The following is a 19,351-nucleotide window of genomic DNA, read 5'->3' as shown; positions in this document are numbered from 1 at the left end:
GTGTCGATCCGCCTTAATAACGATGGTCTCTCTCTCCTGGGATTCTCCTCACTTTCTTAATTTAAGGGCCCTAATGAATTTAATAATTGGGGGGGGGGGAGGTGTTGCTCCCTTATGCAGAGCCAGAAACACCAGAAACAATAGTTGGCATCGACACACACAAGCTTACTTTTCTTCCACTCATTGACTCCCATTGAAACCACAGTGTGGGTCTGTTGTATTCTCTGGGAAACTATATTTAATTTCATGAAAAGATGATTGAAAATGTGTTCAATTAGATAGAACAGTATTTTGTGGTTTTGGGGCAGTTTGATTGAATGAGAATATATTAAAGCTTTTAGTGATGAAACGATAAATCAATCAGTCGATCAGCAGCAGCCTCTTCATCATTTAGACAGTCTATTTATTATTTACGTCACTAAAGATTATCTTGTTCCTGTTTTTCATCAAATGGGAGAATTTGCTGCTTTACTCAATTTTATAGGCTTGTAACTGTCGGACATGTTTGCCGGACAAAACTGGGAATTCAACATATCACGCTGGGCTTCTGGAGGGTTTGAAGGCTAGTTCTTGCTTTTCTGTGACAATTTAGAGTAAAAATCTATGAAATAATAGTAAACTGCTGCCCTGAAAGCCATGCTGTTACACCGTGAATATAGGGTTAATGAAATTAGTATTCATTTAGCTATTGTTTTCTTCGACAAAACTATTTGTTTTGTCTAAAATGTCACAAAAAGTGTTAAAAATAGTTAATTTGTCAAGTCAACACTCCCAAACCCAAAGAACAGAAAAAAGCAGCAAATCCTCACATTTTTCAAACACCTGTCAAAAAAAAGAGTAAAATTTCATCACAAAAGACAGAAACATAGTTTAGTGGGATTTCTTTTAATTGTTATTATCAATTAAACAGTATGGTTTCTACAAACGCAAAAACCGATCACCGATAAACAGGGTTGCACATCTGTGAGACCTTTGTTTGGATATTCTTGGAAATAGACGTATAAGGGGATGTACCAGTAATAAATTAATGTATCATACAATTTGAGGTATGCAGAGTAGCTTTGAGAATACAAATATCCCCCCCCCCCCCCCCCCCCCAGTGGTTAACACACTCATACACACACACGCAGTTTTATCAGTGGGGCAATGAACTGAACGTGGATTACAACATCTGTATCAGACCTTTGGAGGTATGAGGAGAGATGAGACATTAAAAATACAACGGAATTTTCACATCACTTACATGTCAGGGCCCCCCCCCCCCCCTCTCTCTCTTTTAAAAGTTGAAAGATGTTTTCATTGTAAAAACCACGGAGCCTGTCCAGTCCAGTCAGCCAAAGGCAAGTCACGATACATTTTCCTCCACGACACTCTTCAGCAGCAAAAGAACAACAACAAAAAACACTGCGATGCAACTGTTAAGACGCCGCCAATACTGTGCGTTCACCTTTTTGTGCCTCCTTAAAGTTCTGGTTGTTCAAAATCGCCTTTCTTTGCAGATACATATTCAGCAGCGACACAAACTCGTCAACGGAGTGATTCGTGACGTCACAAAACGAGCCACTCGGCTGTTTCACTTCCATTTCAATACCAACAACAACTCGACACAATGTAACACGCCTTCGATCATTTACACCTTCAAAAGTCCTCGCTTTGGTGAAGGTAGCTCAACAAGGAAAGCTGTGATTGATCATTGTCCCTTTTTTTCTTCAATTAAACGACGACAGGCCTTTAAAAAAAATAAAAAAGTCATCACAAGTTGATATGAACACGTTAACGACGGCGACTCGGGTCTTTTAAATCGTCTTCGTGACCCGAAGTTTGGTCAAAAATGAGGTTTCAGCATTCCTAAGAAGAAGAAGACACTGAGACAGTTACGCACACAAATTAAAACGGACGCATGTACATTCACACACATACGCGGCGTGACATCATAAGTCAGCACTATGACATCATCGCCTTCCAACATGCGGTTTCCTCTTTGATTGCATCCATCAGCTGTTTGTTTAGAGAATACAAATGTCAGTTTTTTCTTCTTTTCGTTTTTTAGATTCCATGAGAAAGTTTGAAGAGTGAAAAATCCAGGATTACACATTCAAATTCAGAGATTTTTAAAAAAGAATTAAAAATGTTTGAGTAAAATGGATAAGAGCGTTCATCGTCTGATCAAGGGCGGCATCTTTACACGTATGATCATAACGCATTACCATGAGCACATGTATCGTAGTTAAAGACTGAAAATGGCCGTCAGGAAGCTTCGCTCAGTAATCAATCACGTCCCGTCTTTATCGAGGAGAAGCTGAAAACTTCAAACGAGGCCTCACAAGTCCCTTAAAACCACATTAAGGAGAGATCCAGCCTGAAAGGCTAGAAGGTCCATCTCACAGCCAGAAAAACAATAAAAGGTACACAATATGACATCATGGCAGCTCCGTCTCCTAAAAATAACGTTCCCATGCAACAAAACTGTGTTGTGAATTACATTTCAAAGGAAATGTCTTTGTCGCCGAAACATAACCAAGTAGTACTTTTGTTGTAATTTTAAGCCAAACCGCAATGTTTTTTTTACTAAACCTGATCAAGTCGTTATGTTGCGGGTTTCGTTTTGTTTCTATTAACATTCAACGCAGGTGGGAAGAGTGAAGCCAAAGCTTCATGACTTAAACCTGCATTCTCTCTAATGTCCACCAGGGGGCGACTCCTCTGGTTGTATAGAAGTCTATAGAAAATGACTCTACTTCTCTCTTGATTTATTACCTCAGTAAACATTGTAAACATGAGTTTATGTCTCAATCTCAAGTTTCAAGTCTTCTTCAATACAGCATGATGTTCATTTAGTACATTATGGTCCATTTAGAGTCACACAGACCATAAAGCAGGGGATGCTTTAGGGCGGGGCTACACATTGATTGACATGTCTCCATCAGAGACGTATCAGACGTTTCTACGTCACTCCTCAGTCCAAATATGGTCACTTCCGGTCACTGGTTGCAAAAAACAAGATGGCGACAGGCAAAATGCCGAACTCCAGGCTTCAAAACGTCAGTCCACAAACCAATGGGTGTGACGTCATGATGCCTTTGTCTACTTGTTATACTCAGTCTGTGGTTCATGTGTTTGAAACATATATTGGAGGAAATACGAGTGCAGTTTAGTTTTATGGGAACATATTTTGTTGTAGACAGGGTTGCATCATGGCCGCCTTTAAGCTTTAAAAAGTAATCATGGTCGTGTGTTTTTACACAAAAAGGTCCTTTGCTTTGCATCTTCTTGCATGTTTTTATTTTCTCTCTACACAAGAAAAAAAGAAAGGACAAACATATGCACGAGCATGCCTCCCGACACGCAGAGGAAATGAAAATGAGAAGCAGCCGCTGTACAGAGACACACAAAGATAATTCGGTATATAGCCCTTGGTGTGACGTGTCCCTTGCCACCCCCCCTTCATACGAGGCGAGCAGCTCGACGTGCAGGTAAACACGTGGAAATCGTAGAAGCACTAGAAGGGTTCGTCGAGCGCCAATCGTTGGCTCAAAGAAACCCTCGACTCGCTGCAAAAGTCACAATGCAAAAAGTTGACAACAGTGTTTGAGGGACGTTTTGGTCGGTCAGAGTCTGCATGAGGTGAGTTCTCCTCCGTGAGCGGTCTGATTCAGATTGTTTTTTACTCAATGGGTCACAGCACAATGTTTCATAGATATAGAGTTCACTGTACAAAGTTAAGCTGAAATCATACCGCAGAGTGGATTTTACTTTGAAGGCCCGGTCACTCCAGAAAGTGGCACAGCGACGTTGATCCGTCTGTAGCTTTCGTTTGGTTTTTCATCACCACATACATGACATTTGACTTCTGCATTTAACCCATCATAAGCATGTAGAAAAGCGTCCCGAGAAGCAACTCTGGGGTTTCGAACAATTCATTCAAATAATTGCAGCAATTTCATTGAAAAGAACAGATTTTGCCACAAAATGTTGCCTTTTTGAATGCTGGTGTGACGGGGCCTTTATCGATGTAGACCTGCATCGACACAGCAGCCTGTGTCGATGTAGGTCTCGTTTTTACCTCCAAAATGGTTCATAATGTATTTCTATCAAGAGTAAATTGAGCCATAAAGGCAATCGAGTAAGGATATTTTTTGGCAGAGGATGTTATACTTTTACATGTCCAATCACAACTAGAGAAAGAAGATCAACCTAGTTACAAACCGGCCGGCTGAAGGATAAATATGTGATTAAACAAAGTATACACAACGTCTTACAGGGCTCAGTAATGTTCATACTATTATCATCATCAGGTTAGTTTCATACAAAAGCAACTCGTTTGGTTTTAAATACTTTTTTTTCATAAATACAAAGAAAAGCAAACCCGCCTGTCTCCGCCCCGGCGCTCTCCGTCATCCACAGTGGATCCAAAAGACAGATGAACTCCGTCGGAGCTCTCGAGGACTCGGAGGACAGTGCAATAAAACTCAAGGACAAATTTGATTCAGCGGGTATCCTTCAATAAAAGTCACAGCGGATACCCGGCAGCCTTTAGACTGCACTCGTACGAGGAGGTTTCTTTTTTTTGCTATTTTTAAGTGGACATTTCTGTCTTCCCTTTTTCAAAGAATGGCTGAATATTCTCTTTTATTTTCAACACACAAGTGACGCGGAGAGAATCAGTTGGCTTTGCTCACGGTGAGATTAATGTCATCCTCCACCACCTTTTGTTTTATGAAGGGGGGGGGGGGGGGGGCAGGCAGCCAGAGCTCAAACCTCCCTTTTTTTCTCCCTGCTCATCTCTCCACTTCATCTTCCCACTGAATGCCTCTTCAGCTTCTTTACAGCCTTCGCCTCTCTACACTCTTCATCTTCCTCTCACACTGTCACCTCGTTCTTACTCCCAGTCCGCAGTCCCTGCACTCCTCCGCCTCCGGGGATGAAGTGCAGCTGTTCGATGGTGTTCTGCCTCTTGCTGGCGAACGCCATCCGTCGGGCGTTGGAGTGGCCTCCGCCTCCGCCTCCTCCTCCGCCTCCTCCTCCGCCTCCTCCTCCTCCGCTGCCCCCGTGGGGGTCCCAGCCACCGTACATGCCCATGCCAGGCATCGCGCCGGAGCTGCGGTCGTGGTCGTGGCCCGGCGTCGGGTGAGAGTTCATCTTGATCATGTGGTGGCGTTCCATCGACGGCGTGACGCAGATGTTCTGCTGCGACTGGGCCTTCTGGTGGTGGCTGAGCCGGCCCATGGTGGGCACCATCCCGCCTCTGTCGCCTCTGTCACCACCTCCTCCTCCTCCGATCATCAGGCCCATCATCAGCCGGTCCTCCAGACGGTCAGGGGAGACCAGGAGCCTCTCGTGGGACCTGGAACCAGACATCAGTTTATCCTCTCTACTGTTAAATTATGCTCGTAAAAGTCCCTGAATAACAGCTCCATATTTAGCCTTAATTCAATGTAATCATGAATTCATCTTCAATATCATTATTATATTAGCAAATCACATTATCACTGAACAAAATATGTTGTTGTTTTTATCAAGAATCTCAAACAAATTGTACAAGTTTTTAGGTTTACACATTAAAATATGTCTATCAGAAGAAAAGCATAACAGTGACAGTTTTCAAATTGTGATTTATATCAATATGGCAAAATGTATTATTATAACTGTCTGATTGTGTGTGCTGTTTAAAATACAGCACACTATGAACACTTGAATCAAAGTACTGGTAGTTATCTTCCTCAATGACGAGGTTTCCTGTGTAGTACTTATGTTGTTTTGAACAGTAACTTTATGTTGTACCTTCTGATGCAACCTGGCTTTATACCTCTAAATATATCAATGTATATTCATATATTATAAAACCCTGCATGTAAAACCTGTTATCAGTGATCTGAATTGCCAGCGATCTGGTTGAAAACTCCAGAACATGCAAGTAAGTGAACCTTGAGTTGAGACAATTTAGTAAGGAACAACCGGAGGAGCTCAGGAGTGACAAGAGGTCAAGTGTTTTGTCAGACCCTTTCATTAAAAACGAAATTAAACTGAGATCTTCTTGTTATGATCTCTCGTCTTCCCTCTGCCCTCCCATCCCGTGTCTTACCTGCGGAGCGTCTGCTGGTTGGAGCTCCTGCTGCTGCTCATCATAGCTTTGTAGTACTGGTGCTGCTGGTTCTTGGACAGGCGGGACAGCGTGTTGCCCTCCCCGAGCAGCTGGTCTTGGGAGCGCACGCGGCGCGGCGGCCTGTCGAAGGAGGAGCTGGTGTAATGCGTCTGGGCGGGCAGCGGGTACGGGTTGGGGGTGGAGGCGGGGACGTGGAGGCGGGGCCGGGAGCCGTGGAGGGGCAGCGTGCCTCTGGACCCCAGCGTGTAGTCGCCCCCCCACGGCAGGTAGTGCTGCGACGAGTAGAAGGAGGGCGGCGCGTTGTTGGAGCGACGCTTGGAGTTGTAGTAGTTAGAGTACTCGTCAAGTTCTTTCTCTGGTTCAGCAAAAGAGAGAACGAGAGTAGTATTGATCAATAACTTCGTTATTCGATTTACTGATGTCTGTGTATTACATCGGTTTATATTGGTACACAGGTGGCAGTGTGGATTAGGGTGGCAGGTAATGTGTATATGGGACAGAGGTGCAACAGACAGGTAATGATGCACGGGTGACGGGCAGATCTCACAAGCGACACGAGAGAGACACCAGGAAGATAAGTCAGTCTTCGTATCGTGTAAACCGAAAAAAAAAGAATAATACAGAATAATACAGAACACACACAGGAGAGAGAACAATACAGAACACACACAGGAGAGAGAACAATACAGAACACACACAGGAGAGAGAACAATACAGAACACACACAGGAGAGAGAACAATACAGAACACACACAGGAGAGAGAACAATACAGAACACACACAGGAGAGAGAACAATACAGAACAGAGAGAGCGAGAGATGAAATGGAGCCGATCTAGTCAGAGGACAGGAAGACGGAGACGATGAGACAAAAGACAAACAATGTACATTGCATGAGCCATAACAGAACAGAGGAGAAGAGAGAAGAGCTAAAGGGTTTGATGTGAGAAGAATGAGACGAGGCCCTTTCAGAGAAAACAAAGAAGCAGAGACACAAAGTAAAAAAGGGAGAAGAGAAGACGGTGCGGGTTGAAGAGTTTCTGAGGTTCATTAATAGTGAAATACATTGTTTCTATGCCTTCTGCTCTATAGCTGGAGTCCACTTTCTCCTTCAAAGCATTCCCTAAAGGAAGCAGCTCCCCAAGAGCCAATTTAAACATGACCTTTAACCAGCCACCTCGCTTCCTCTTCCTCAGGTCTCTCCCTCTCTCCCTCTGTTTGTTCCTTTGTCTCTTTCCCTCGTCTCTCTTTCACCTCCATCTACTCTCTCTCTGTTTGTCTCATGTCCTCTCCCCTCTCTGTGTTTACTGCCCCCCCCCCCCCACCACCACCTGCAAGGCCAAATTATCGCGAGGTTTCTTCCGTCCCTGGCTGCCGACCGCGGACAAAGAAGCCCTTCATCGGTGTCCTTTCTGCAGCTCCGTGAGGGGAACTTCATCAAAAAGGACTCAGCAGCTGGAGAGAGGCGGTGCTCTCTTTAGTGTCGCAACGACAACGTTTGAGTTTCTCCTTTTTTTCTTTCTTAAAATCAGAAGTGTGACTGAATGATTTCACATTTTCCCTCTGAAGCATTCAAGAGACTGGTGGCTCTACTCTGAGAGACGACGTCCTCTGGTGCAAAGGAAGTGATGTTTGTGAAGGCGGAGGAGGAGCTGGGTAAATATGGTTCAATCCAAATTCCTCCCCCTGAACTTCTATCATCACACGTATTGCGACATAAGTGCTCACCGTCATCAGCTGAAGTGGTGTCAGAGATAAATAAAATGTGCTATGCAAGGAGCCTTCACATCAGCAATGACATTGTTGAACGTACACATCGGAAATTTAAATATTGCAAATGTTTGTACACATGAAAAGTGAGAGTGTAGGGAAAAAATAAAGAAAAATAAGAGCTTGGACGAGACAACGTGCTGATTTCTCATCACCACATTCCGTCGCTGCGTGCGGATCGTTATCACTATTATTAATAATAATAATAATAATAATAATAATAATAATATGAAGAGTTCTGTGACTGCATAACGTCTGTACAAAGAGCACTTGATGGCTTCTTGTGGACTTGGATGAACTGTGGACTTTCTCGCCCCCCCGATGACGGAGCAGAGGGAGGATACAAAATAAAAATAAAAAAAGAATTGTGCCACGTGCAAAAACTCTCAAACAGAAAATCCTGGACGAAGTCGTTAGAGTCCAGACGACGCTCTTTGAATCCTCGATCAGACTCGGAGAAGCGCAGTGCTGAAACACAGGACGACACAGAACCGATTGTTTTCTCATCTTGGCGATGCTGTACCTATTAAAACATGTTTTAAATGGTTGTTTCTGCACGTCTGTTGGAGAAACAGCCTGTAAAACTGTGTCTTCAATCATCTGAAGTAGTGCAATCATGTGAAGGAGAGACGGTTAAGTGATTGAAACAGATGCTCTTCCCTTCTTCTGCAAAAACTAAAACGGTGACGTCCATTCAAAAAAACTAAAAACAGCTGCAGGACGGCTGCGGTGAATGCGACAGAGATGCTGTTTTATAAATGAGACGAGGAAGAGGAAGAGGAAGAGGGGACGACCTCTGGAAAGGTCCAACCGCAGCACCGCGGGGATTATTCGTCTGTTTTTTTCTCCTTTTTGATTGAATGGAAATAATGAGACTCATCTGGACTTTTACCTCATTATATTACACACACACACACACACACACACACACACACACACACACACACACACACACACACACACACACACACACACACACACACACACGATCCCCATGTAGTAACCATCCATCACTCAGCCTGCAGAGACGACTCTCCTCCCCCTGCAGTCCTCAAATGGCTTTTCTTCCCTGTCGAAGGCAGCCGGGCCCCTGCAGACCAGCAGGAGGAAACGCCCCTCCCCCTATCTCCACATCTCCCTCCAATCCTTCCTTCCTTCCTTCCTTCCTTTCACCGCCTCTCCCTTCGTTTCTCCTCCTTATCTTCATGGGTATCTTTTTTTTCCTTTCCCTCTCTTCCTGCTGCATCCTTATTTGGCCAGTCGGCTCTTTTGCCGCCTCCCTGATCCTTGTCTTCTGGTCAACTCTTTCTCCACATTTGTATTCATGTTCCTCCTCTTCCCCTCCCTTCTTCCTCCCCAACTCCATCTCTCTGTCCCTCCTGGTATTTCACAACCTTCCCCTTGATTTCTTCATCTGTCCTCCATCCTTATCACTCTCTGTCTGCTCCAATCCCTCCATTAATTCCCCCCATTTTCATGTTTCAGTTTGTCTAGCTTCCTGTTGTGACTGTTCAGCAGAAACAGTTTACACATTCAGATGATTATTTGTTTTTTTTCGGTGGCAGCTGAGTCACAAATCTCCTGTCGGCCATGCCTGCCTGCTGCCGTAATGGATGTTTGAGTTGAACTCAAAATAAGAGAGCGAGATACCTGGAAAGAAAGCTGGTGGGCTTGTAGAGAATAGTTTAGCTGGCTTCCAGTCAGCTAGGGCAGTTGCATTATGGGAAGTGTAGGATTTGGTGTTTTGGGGGCTTGAAATCTGTCTCATGGAGGTGCAACACCAAAATCCCTGTAGTCCACTTTCAAATGAAAACACTTAATTATCAAATCCTCAGTCACACAATGGATTAAAAACCAGAAGAGTAACGTGTTTTTGATTAAAATACATTTTGCTGGCGTAGAATCATATGTTTAGGATTTTCCAAACACTAAGTTGAGTTTTGAATACACAACTTACATCACCTGCTCATTGCTCCACCAGAACAGAGCTTTTTACCTTTTGTTTTTGGCATGAAGTTTTGCAATACATATATATAGTTTTATAATACGACCACATAATATGGTGGAGTGGTAACCAGCACGGCCCCCTCACAGCAAGAAGCTGGATCCTGTGTGGCGTCTGCATGTTCTCCCCGTGTCAGCGGTGGTTCTCTACAGGTTCTCCGACTTCCTCCCACGTTCCAAAGACATGCAGCTTCAGGCTGATTGATCGAAACGGTGAATGTGAGCGTGGACGGTTATCGGTGTTTACGTGCCCGACCTCCAACGTCAGCTGGGACCCCGACCCCTGACCAGGATGAGGAAGACACATGGATGGATGGACTCTGGGTCTCCATTGGAGACCATTGTAGCCGTTGTGATTCCAAGCGGACTACAGCTGCCGTCATCAGAGCACAAATTTCTTAAAGTCGAGATGAAATGAAAAAAAGCCTTTTTAACCACCGAAATATTTGATTTAAATCAGTTTGACTGGGACTTTAAGAGCCACATTTCAAAGTAATGATGTGAAGTGTTGGACGTGAAATGATCTAAATGAACCGTGAGTGTAATTCACACCTTGTGAGAATAAATCAGCGACTGAGTTCAGCCACTGAAGCACAAGAGCACTTCCAACATGGCCGCCACCTGGTGTGTTGCATCACCTGAAAGACTTCCTGTGGTCCTGAACAATCAATAAGTCCCCCTCAGTCTCTCTAAAGATTATCCCTCCATCTTTCAACCCTCCCCGGCTCACCCAGCCTCTTCAGAGAGCTGTAGCGGTTGATCTCCGGCTTCATGGCCGTCTCGTAGGACGGCGGCAGCTGGGCGAGGTTGTGGAAGGAGTGGGAGAAGGACGGGTGGCTGCTGTTGTGCCTCATGCCCCCACCGATCATGCCGCCGCCGCCGCCGCCTTTACCTGAAAGTAGGGCGGGTCCAGAGGAGAGCTGGGAGGTGTTGTTCAAACGGGTGCCTCGCTCTGGAGGGAGGGAGAAGAGAAAAGGAGATGGAGTAGAAGATAAGCAAGTGAGGAAGAAGGAGGATAAAAATCAAAACAGGAACACAAATAAACAAAAGGGAAAAGATAAAGGAAAGAAAAAAGAGAGATGGAGCATGAAAAAGGGAGAAGAGATGAGGAAGGGAGGGGAGAAAATAAAGAGAAATAAAAAGATAGGAACAGAAATGGACCAAAAGGAAGTAAAAAGAAGACAGGAGGACGATGGAACAAGAGAAGAAGAAACAAGCTGGTTAATGATCAGTAAACACAGGAAGTGTCTCCGAGCTCCATGGCGACCATCTATAAATACAGCTCTGTACTGTTCATCTGAGGCTCCAACACAAACATATCAGCCACATGTAAATACATAGAAATACACTGATAGCATCGAGGAGAGGGCGGGGGGGGGGGGGGGTCCACAAACACATTCACATTTATGCAAAGTGCAAAAGCAGCACATTGATCGATACAAATAAAAATGATTTGTCTTATGTAAGATTAGCAGTGTGGGGGAGGGGCAGGACATGTAGGTCAGTTACATCACACGCTGTACGAGTCCGCAGGTTTACAGACAGACGGCACTTTGACCGAGCCGACGTGTGACGGATCTGCACATCTAAAAACTCGGGACAACAAGCAAAAAATAAAAAGTATCATCTGAGATCGACATGCTGCCATAAAACTGAGAAAAAAAAGTGAGAATATAAAAGCAGTGATTAAAGATTACGCAACTCTGGGAAAAGAAATTGGCCATTTATTGTTTCCCGTCTTTGAGACACAATCGATGAGTCCGTTCAGGGCGGGAATGTTATGAGCTGCGATCTTGTTAAGATGACTGCTGGACATACTGGTCATTCACCATCGACAGTAATGGGCAATAACGGCCAATAATGTCTCTGTTAAGCGTCACCCAGGGGGCACACACACACACACACACACACACACAGTGGGGGGGGGAATAAAAGCAATGCTAGCTGTGAGATCACGGTTTATAAAGCACGAGGGAGAAAATAAAAGCATCAAATGTTGAGCTTGTTTTTTTTCCAGTGTCATTATACAGAATTAGCCCGGTCATTTCCAAGAGTGCACAGTAACAGATTTCTTTTCATGTTAAATGGAACACCTACGACAGCTGGCAGAAAGGTTTGTTAAGGCTGTCGTGAAAAACGATGAACTCCAGAGTGTTGCACAGTATCTGAGTCAGAGGGCTGAAGTGTTCTGCTCTTGTATCCTCCATCAACATTATCTAACACAGGAAAGAGAGGACAACAGTAAAGATAGACGAGGACGAGGAGCACGTTAAAGTCGCCAAACCTCGCTGGAGCTTTTCAGAATGAATCGGAGAACGAGTGAACGAGAACAGCGCTGATGAACCGACATATAAACCTCAGAGAACAACATCCTTGCTATTTGTTTTTCATTTTTGCTTCATATTCAAAAGCAAACCCTTTGGTGTAAACAGAACTACAAAATAAGTTTATTTCAGTACTTTTAGTGAACACAGACGCAATGCCTCTAAAATATCTAACGGACACAAATCTAATTTCCAGCAATACCGTACGTAAGAAAGACTTCATCATTTGTTTGTGTAGGCTTTATGAGATGATGTCATTAAATAAGAGGGAGGATATGAGGATTCTGACTGAACAATGGACAATCTTTGCTTACAGCACATGAAAACTTGTTTCACATTAAAACTGTACTCTGACTTGGTTTGTATTCTAAACCGTTGGCTTCTTGTGTAATCCATCCCGAGGGACACATGTAGGTGTAATGGTTCGGAATAATTGGCACTGAAACTCCTTAAAAACGTACTTCCCTTCACACTCGTGATATTTCCACAGCTCTATCCAGCTCTCTGTGGCAGCCGTGTTGGACGCACCAGAATTGATGATTTCTACTTTATTTTTCCCCGAGTACAACACAATAAAAACACTCGTGCTAGCATTGCTTCCTTGTTTTCTTGGGGCAAAGCCTGGAAAACAGACTTAGATAAGGTGCAGCGACCTCACTGAAGCCGAGAGCTGCGGTAATGTGTCGTGTCAGCTGTGAGGCGCACAGTTGCACATCACTGCTCCACAGAAAGAAGAAGAGGAAGCAGGCTGGTGGTGCATTAAGCAGAGGGGCAGGCCAGACAACTTTCAGCTCGCACTCTTATGAAAGACGTGCCACGTTCAACACAGCCGTGCTTCTTAAGCGCCAAACAGCAGGCGCGTTGACGATGGCACAGCCGTTCCAAGAGTGCAGGCAGCAGGCCGTCGTACGGACAACAAGACAGACAGACAGCGTGGTAGACAGGGAGGCCGTGGGTTTCCTCGTGCTGCTGACCACGAGGCTTACCGATGGTAGCAGAGTGTTTGGGGCTGGAGGCAGACCCCTGCAAGTGGTGGGGCAAGTTCCCAGCTGCGAAGAGAGAGAGCCGACAAACTGATGGACAACCACTCCAGAGGCACAGAGCCCCGTGTGTGTGTGTGTGTGTGTGTGTGTCGAGTCAGCATATGTGTCAGAGAGGGCAGAAGGACAGAGACGGGAGAGACAGACGGTCCCTCCAGGAATCGGCTTTTACTTTCTTTGCTTTTGCTGACACACGTTTCCAACGATGAGCTCAATCGAGCTGCTGATTGACATAAAAGCAGCTTAATGTCTTCAGCAACCACAGAGAGGGAGGAGATTAAAATGTGTTTTATTCTCCATTAGAAGTTTTGAAATACTCATCCAATCGGTTTGTTGTTTGCATGATATAAAAAAATAATGTTAAACAACCTAATATCCAGTTTTATGATCAAGACTTAAGTGCAAAAAGTCAGTTTCCGTGCGTTTTTAATGTGCTGATGTTGAAGTCAATCCATAGAACATAGAATGATAGAATGTAGTTCATGTTTGTAACTGTGTGTCTGTGATAAGAGTAGTTACACACAAACAAAACATCTAACTTTCTGCAGGGCTGGACAGTAACAGTTGCCAATTCTTGGCCTTTTTTTAACATATTTAAAAAAGGGAACGCAAACAGCAAAACGTGCATCCAGAAATGAATATTTCTTAAATAGTGTAACAAAGCTTTGATTCATTTATGTCACATTGTCATTATTAAGCTGACAATAACTGCGTAGGATCCAAATTACTCAAGATATGAGAGGAGTACGAACGGCAACCGCATTTTCAGTTTCGGAAACCAAAAGCTGCCCCGTCTCCGGGACATCTTTGTTTGCACGAAACATTTTCCTTGAGGTTGATTTTGTTGTTGTTGAAACAAATCCTGGAGAGACTGAAAGGAGAGCGCTTGTTCAGTGAGAGACGGTGGCAGCAGAGAGAGACAGAGCAGCAGAGAGAAGTGTGTGTGTGTGTGTGTGTGTGTGTGTGTGTGTGTGTGTGTGTGTGTGTGGACTGTAACAATACAAGAAAACAAACCAACACTGATGATCCACCACTTATATTAGTCTCATCAGAAACAAAGCTGACGGCAGCCTGAGGATCATAAGGACGAGTCAAATGAAACAAAGACGTGAACACTTCTTTAACGCACATCATTTGAGGGCGAACATCACCATTATTCACCCCGAGTCATCGTGACTTCTCTCATGCCTCTACAGCGAACACATTCGATGATGAGTTGAAGTAAATGGCGTCAATTCATCAAGTATTTTCTCCGTTCGCCGTCGAGGCACGAGAGAAAAACAAAGCGTTCTGCAGGAGTGACAGGTAACCGGGGTGAGTCATCGCTGTAGAAAAGGTACATTTTGTGGGTAAAGTAATACTTTAAATAAGAAAAAAAGAAGCGTTTTCTGGGACAGAATTGATATCAATTTTACTCCATTTTTTAAACGTTAATACAAACATTCCATAAGTGAAAGAACTGATCCGTTTCATTATTCATGCAAATAAATACGAACCAGATTATTTACCACATGTGGTGGTGATCTGGTCTAGAAACAGAACACGTGAAGGTGAATCCACATGATAAACAATTCTAAGTATCATTGGGCATCATTTCCTTGAACGGATGAACTAATTTGGCTTCATCGTAAAACAAACGGACTCGTTTACTTCTGTAAACGGCAGCGTCTGATAACTCCTCAGTCACACCGAACTGAAGATCGACATTACACAGTTACCCTCCACCTCAGTGGGGACGTGACACCATTCATTTGCAGAATTAATGTGATGTGTTTTCCCCCCTGAACTCTGCTGTTTTGACACGGGAGCGCGTGCGACTTACTGCGGTTGTCTTTGCTCTGCAGGACGGGGGTGTAGTGGTTTTTGGACGGCCGTCCGTCCGCGGTGATGGCGGTCAACAGCGCCGAGTTGTTCCTCTCTCCCTGCTGCACCGGGCTCGACTGGTGACGCAAGATGTCCACCAGCGACCTGATGGACGGATGAGGACAGAGAGGACGAAGACAAATGCAATCAGCACATAAACATGCAAAGACTTGTACGTTATCACATCCTTTATTCTCAGGAAGAGTCGCCTTTCGTCTGCATATTTGAGACTCTGCAGAGTTTAATCAAACAAACTGGCAGTATAATAGTGTTCCAGCTCTATTGAAAGCTCTAGCACCATTTAAAACACCTGTACTTGGGTCTACATCACCAACAGTCGGTGAACACATCACAGCTGTCCCGCGGGCTCACCTGGGCATGTTGATGTCTCTGTTGCGGGGTCGACGCGCCACCTTGCTGAAGGCGATCCGGACGCCCACAGCCACCACCAGCGTGAAGGAGATCACGCCGCCGATCACGTAGGCCGTGCTGTGAAGAACGACAAACAAGATCAGCTGACTGAGCGCAACAGTGGAGGCAAAACATGTTGTTGATGCTTCTACGGTCATGTTTTCTAGGGTACTACTGGCTGCTGTAACGTCTCTCATCCCGCCATCGCCGCACTTTTCCTGAATCGCGCTGACCTGCTGTTCTGCTGCTGCAGCGTCTCGAAGTCCGGGTCGCGCTTGTTCCCGGCGCTGACGGTGACGGGCCCCTGCGTCTCGGCCCACACGGGGGAGATGTAGTTGTTGCAGGACTCCTGGTCCAGCCGGCTCCTCTGGTGCTCGCAGCAGAACCGGTAGTGGCAGGTGCCGCAGCAGTAGATGTAGCTGCCCTTGGAGCAGTTGAACGTGGTGTCGAACTGCCCCATCACGTCGTAGTAACCCCTGTGGGGCGCAGACGGGGAGGTTTTAACAAGGAAAGTCTCTTCTGGGTTACTGGACATGACTCGCATGGCAAAACATGACATTTAAGCCTCATCGGTTAATTCTGTTTGGAGGCACGTTTCTTTCATGGACATGTTGCCGTTACAAGCAGCATGTGAGGATTCCTTCTAACTGGGAGAGGACTCCACGACAGATAATATCTACATAACGCTGCCAGACGTCAGCCCAACAGTTTGCATTAGAGTCCGATGAAACTTCTTGCTTTTGCGCTCTCGTTACTTTTGTGTGAACGGCCGTTATCAACTCTTCCAAATAGGCAAGAATGTTTATTCTGTAAACTAAATGAGAAAACTCTGTTATTATGACAAGCCTTCTTTCTCCTCTTTATAATGTTGCAAAAAAAGTTAAGATTCATGTAACTCTGTGTGTGTGTGTGCGTGTGTGTGTGTGTGTGTGTGTGGTCTGGTGCCGACAGCTTCAGAGATCTCATCTTTGTACAGTGAACAAGCTCAGAGCATTTCTTCTACATCTCACAACATCTCGCTGTTTCTTTCCAACTGGAGGCGTGCGGGGTGAAAGGTCAAAATACGAAGGAAAATGCTAATAGTCGTCGTTACTGAGCAGCCAGAGCTGTGATGTCATCTGAGCGACGACGTTAAAATAAAAACATCAAGATTCAAACGAATCGCCAGAGACGAGCGCAAATCTGGCTCCGTTATTGCTGTTGGTGCTGCGTCTCCTGAACGTGTGTGTGTGTGTGTGTGTGTGTGTGTGTTTGTGTGTGTGTGTGTGGCGCTCGCCAGCACACAAGATTTAGAGCTGATTACATGTTGCCTAGCAACAGCCAGACGCCTCTCAGTGCAGAGATATAAGCGCCGGTGAGATCAGAGCTGCTGCGGGAGGAGATAAATAAATAAAACAAATAAGAGAGAATCATGATGCGCCTCGTTGTTTTATGGTGATCAACACATGGAGATGCATCGGGCTGCACAGGAGACGCCGGGAGCCTTGGCTTGTATCACACCGCTCACCTGCCGATTTCTACACATTTTCACGGGTTTTCCTCAGGGAGCAGATTGGAAAGTTGTTGCCATGTCTGCATTAAATACTCAAAAGCAGACCGAGATTCGCGCCACACAACAGGAAGTGGCGGCTTAGTCGTACCTGCACACGTCCACGTCCACCAGCTGTCTGGGAGGCGGAGCCACCTGGGCGGCTCCGAGCGGAGGCTTCAGGGCGTCGGCCGTCATGTTCCTCGGCAACATGGTCTGAGGGAGGGGCTTCGGAGGGAGCTCGGCCAAGGCCGGCGGGTCGTCGCCGTCCTCGGCCGCTTTTGGCACGGCGGGCGGCGGCTTGTAGCCGGTCAGGAGGAACAAGGCGTTGCTCCTTTTGCCGCCGCCGGCAGCAGCATCACCGTCGGTCCTGGCGTCGCCGTCAACAGCGGCGAGGCCGGAGAAAAGCAGGAGAACGAGGGACGAGCAAAACATCCCTCTTGAAGTAAAAGATTTCATTGTTTTTTTTCAAGTTTTTTTGAGCCTTTGTAAAAAAAAAACTGAACAGCTCCTAATCCAAGATGGCGGCCTCCTGACTTATAAAAAGCGTTGGTATGAAAAGTCCTCCTCTCTCACGATGCACAGGAGCAACGGGTCTCTTGTAGTTCAGCGATGCGTCATGAAGGCGTTTCTCTCCGTGTACAAATCCTTCACTTTAAGCAGCTTCTGTAAACATTGAGGTCTTTCAGAGGTTTTCTAGGCCCGATAGGAACTGCCTGTAGTTCTGAACTGATCAGTATTAATGAAACCTGATTATAAATACAGAATAATGTGGTTGTGTTTTATGGCAGCAGGTGTCGGATACTTGGTTTTGGTCTGTCGGTTGACACTTTTTACAGTCTGTGGGCCAAAATCTTCAAAACCAGGCAGCAATGTTTTTATTTTTTTTTACATTTTCTGTAAACAAGATGAGGAAACTAAACTCCTTAGACGGTCGTATGTCTCCTACCCAAGCGTTGTCTAGGAGACGTTTACGGCACGAATGTTACGTAAGAAACTGCGATGGATGAAGATGTGATCTGTAAACATTTAGCGTTGGACGTAAACTGGATTTTTTTTGTCACGTTTGATGGAGTTGATCAGACGTTGGACGTATTCTTGTGTGAGTTTGGCACTTCTGTCGTCCTGCGTGGACGACTTATGTTAAAATTATCGATGAAAAATCGAACACTGGAGCCTGTAAACAACAGTGCTGACAGCTTCAGAGATCTCAGAGGAAGCCGGTCTGAATTTGGCACAAGCTGTGACTTATGTCTATTTCGTTTTTTTACATCATGCTCACAATTTGCCGTGAAACAAACTCTTCCTCTCAAAAGATTTAGCGGAAGAGAATCAGTAAAGGTCAATATGCTTGAAATTTTGGTTTTTAAAAACAGTGAATTTAGAAGTTTGACCGACACAGCTGCTCAATGCACGTTGAGCAGCGTTAAATGGTGACGAAGGAGAAAGAAAAAGTAAAGTTCAATAATGTCAAGGCATTCACCAAAGAGTGATCAAAAGCGAGGGAACTGGTGAGACAAACGACGACAGAAACAGAAGAGTTTATGTGCGTTCAGCCCTTGTGCGAGTGTCTTTGCTCTGAATTCAGCTTGGCCCAACAGAAGAGAACGAAGGAGGGCTTGGGCCCGGTTCTAGCAGGGCAGCGAGGTTCTGCCCACAGAACAGACATGAAAATGTCCGGATTCATCCGTCAAACACAAGAGGGAGTGCGGGGGGGGGCGGAGGAGACGACGCGGGAACTTGACAAAGGTCACGATCACCACCGCGCTCGACGGCGCGGGTTGGGGGGGGGGGGGGGGGGGGGAGCGGGCGTCCGCTCAAACGCGTGGAACTTGAGGTTCTCCTCACCGGCGGGTTCCTCATCGACTCCCTGAAGCTCTGCTTTGAAGACCTGCTGTGTCGGAGAGATCCTAAAACATCGTGAGGCGTATGGCTGGTGTTCAGTATGGCTTCAGGTCGTGTTCTTACAAAATTCCACGATAAGTGTTAGTACAGCGAAAGGTTCTGAAGCGCATGCATGTTTGGGGGGAATAACGAGGACCTCTTCAGGTCGTGGAGCGTAATCGAGCGTGGAAGAAACAGACGACGACAAAGAGCGAGAGGCCGCTCTCGTAGAAGGAGATAAACAGAGTCAGCGTGTTCCTCCAAACCGTTCAGACGACAGCAGCAGCAGCGGAGACGGGATTCATCACGACCGCGTTGTCGCCGCGTAGCTCCTCCTGCGACGCACAACTACAAGCTGCGTTTCAACCAACAATGCACCGACTGTCGTCTCTCGGTTTTGCAACAGGACGGAGATTAAAATGGGA

At 45.6% G+C, this 19,351-nt stretch overlaps 1 protein-coding gene across 1 annotated transcript; it reads right to left on the bottom strand.

Annotated features, from left to right (window-relative positions):
- Positions 1 to 3,915: 3,915 nt before the first annotated feature.
- shisa7b (shisa family member 7) lies at positions 3,916 to 17,753 on the bottom strand. Its single transcript, XM_079287832.1, has 8 exons — positions 17,155 to 17,753; positions 15,748 to 15,990; positions 15,476 to 15,592; positions 15,063 to 15,208; positions 13,187 to 13,249; positions 10,607 to 10,828; positions 6,083 to 6,458; positions 3,916 to 5,344 (listed from the first exon to the last, which is right to left on the bottom strand). The coding sequence occupies exons 1-8, from the start codon at positions 17,499 to 17,501 to the stop codon at positions 4,861 to 4,863; spliced, it is 1,998 nt and encodes a 665-aa protein (XP_079143958.1). The 5' UTR covers positions 17,502 to 17,753; the 3' UTR covers positions 3,916 to 4,860.
- Positions 17,754 to 19,351: the final 1,598 nt, after the last annotated feature.

The sequence above is a fragment of the Melanostigma gelatinosum genome, assembly GCF_949748355.1.
Source record: "Melanostigma gelatinosum genome assembly, chromosome: 17".
NCBI classification, from domain to species: domain Eukaryota; kingdom Metazoa; phylum Chordata; class Actinopteri; order Perciformes; family Zoarcidae; genus Melanostigma; species Melanostigma gelatinosum.
Note: the sequence above shows the minus strand (reverse complement) of the source record. Positions and strands in the feature narration are given on the sequence as shown.

Excerpts from the sequence above, each read along its gene's own strand:
- shisa7b (XM_079287832.1), bottom strand. The coding sequence starts at position 17,501 with ATGAAATCTTTTACTTCAAGAGGGATGTTTTGCTCGTCCCTCGTTCTC. Across the intron at positions 15,209-15,475 it reads AGAGACATCAACATGCCCAG|GTCGCTGGTGGACATCTTGC; the intron begins GTGAGCCCGCGG and ends TCCGTCCATCAG. Across the intron at positions 5,345-6,082 it reads AACCAGCAGACGCTCCGCAG|GTCCCACGAGAGGCTCCTGG; the intron begins GTAAGACACGGG and ends GTCTGGTTCCAG.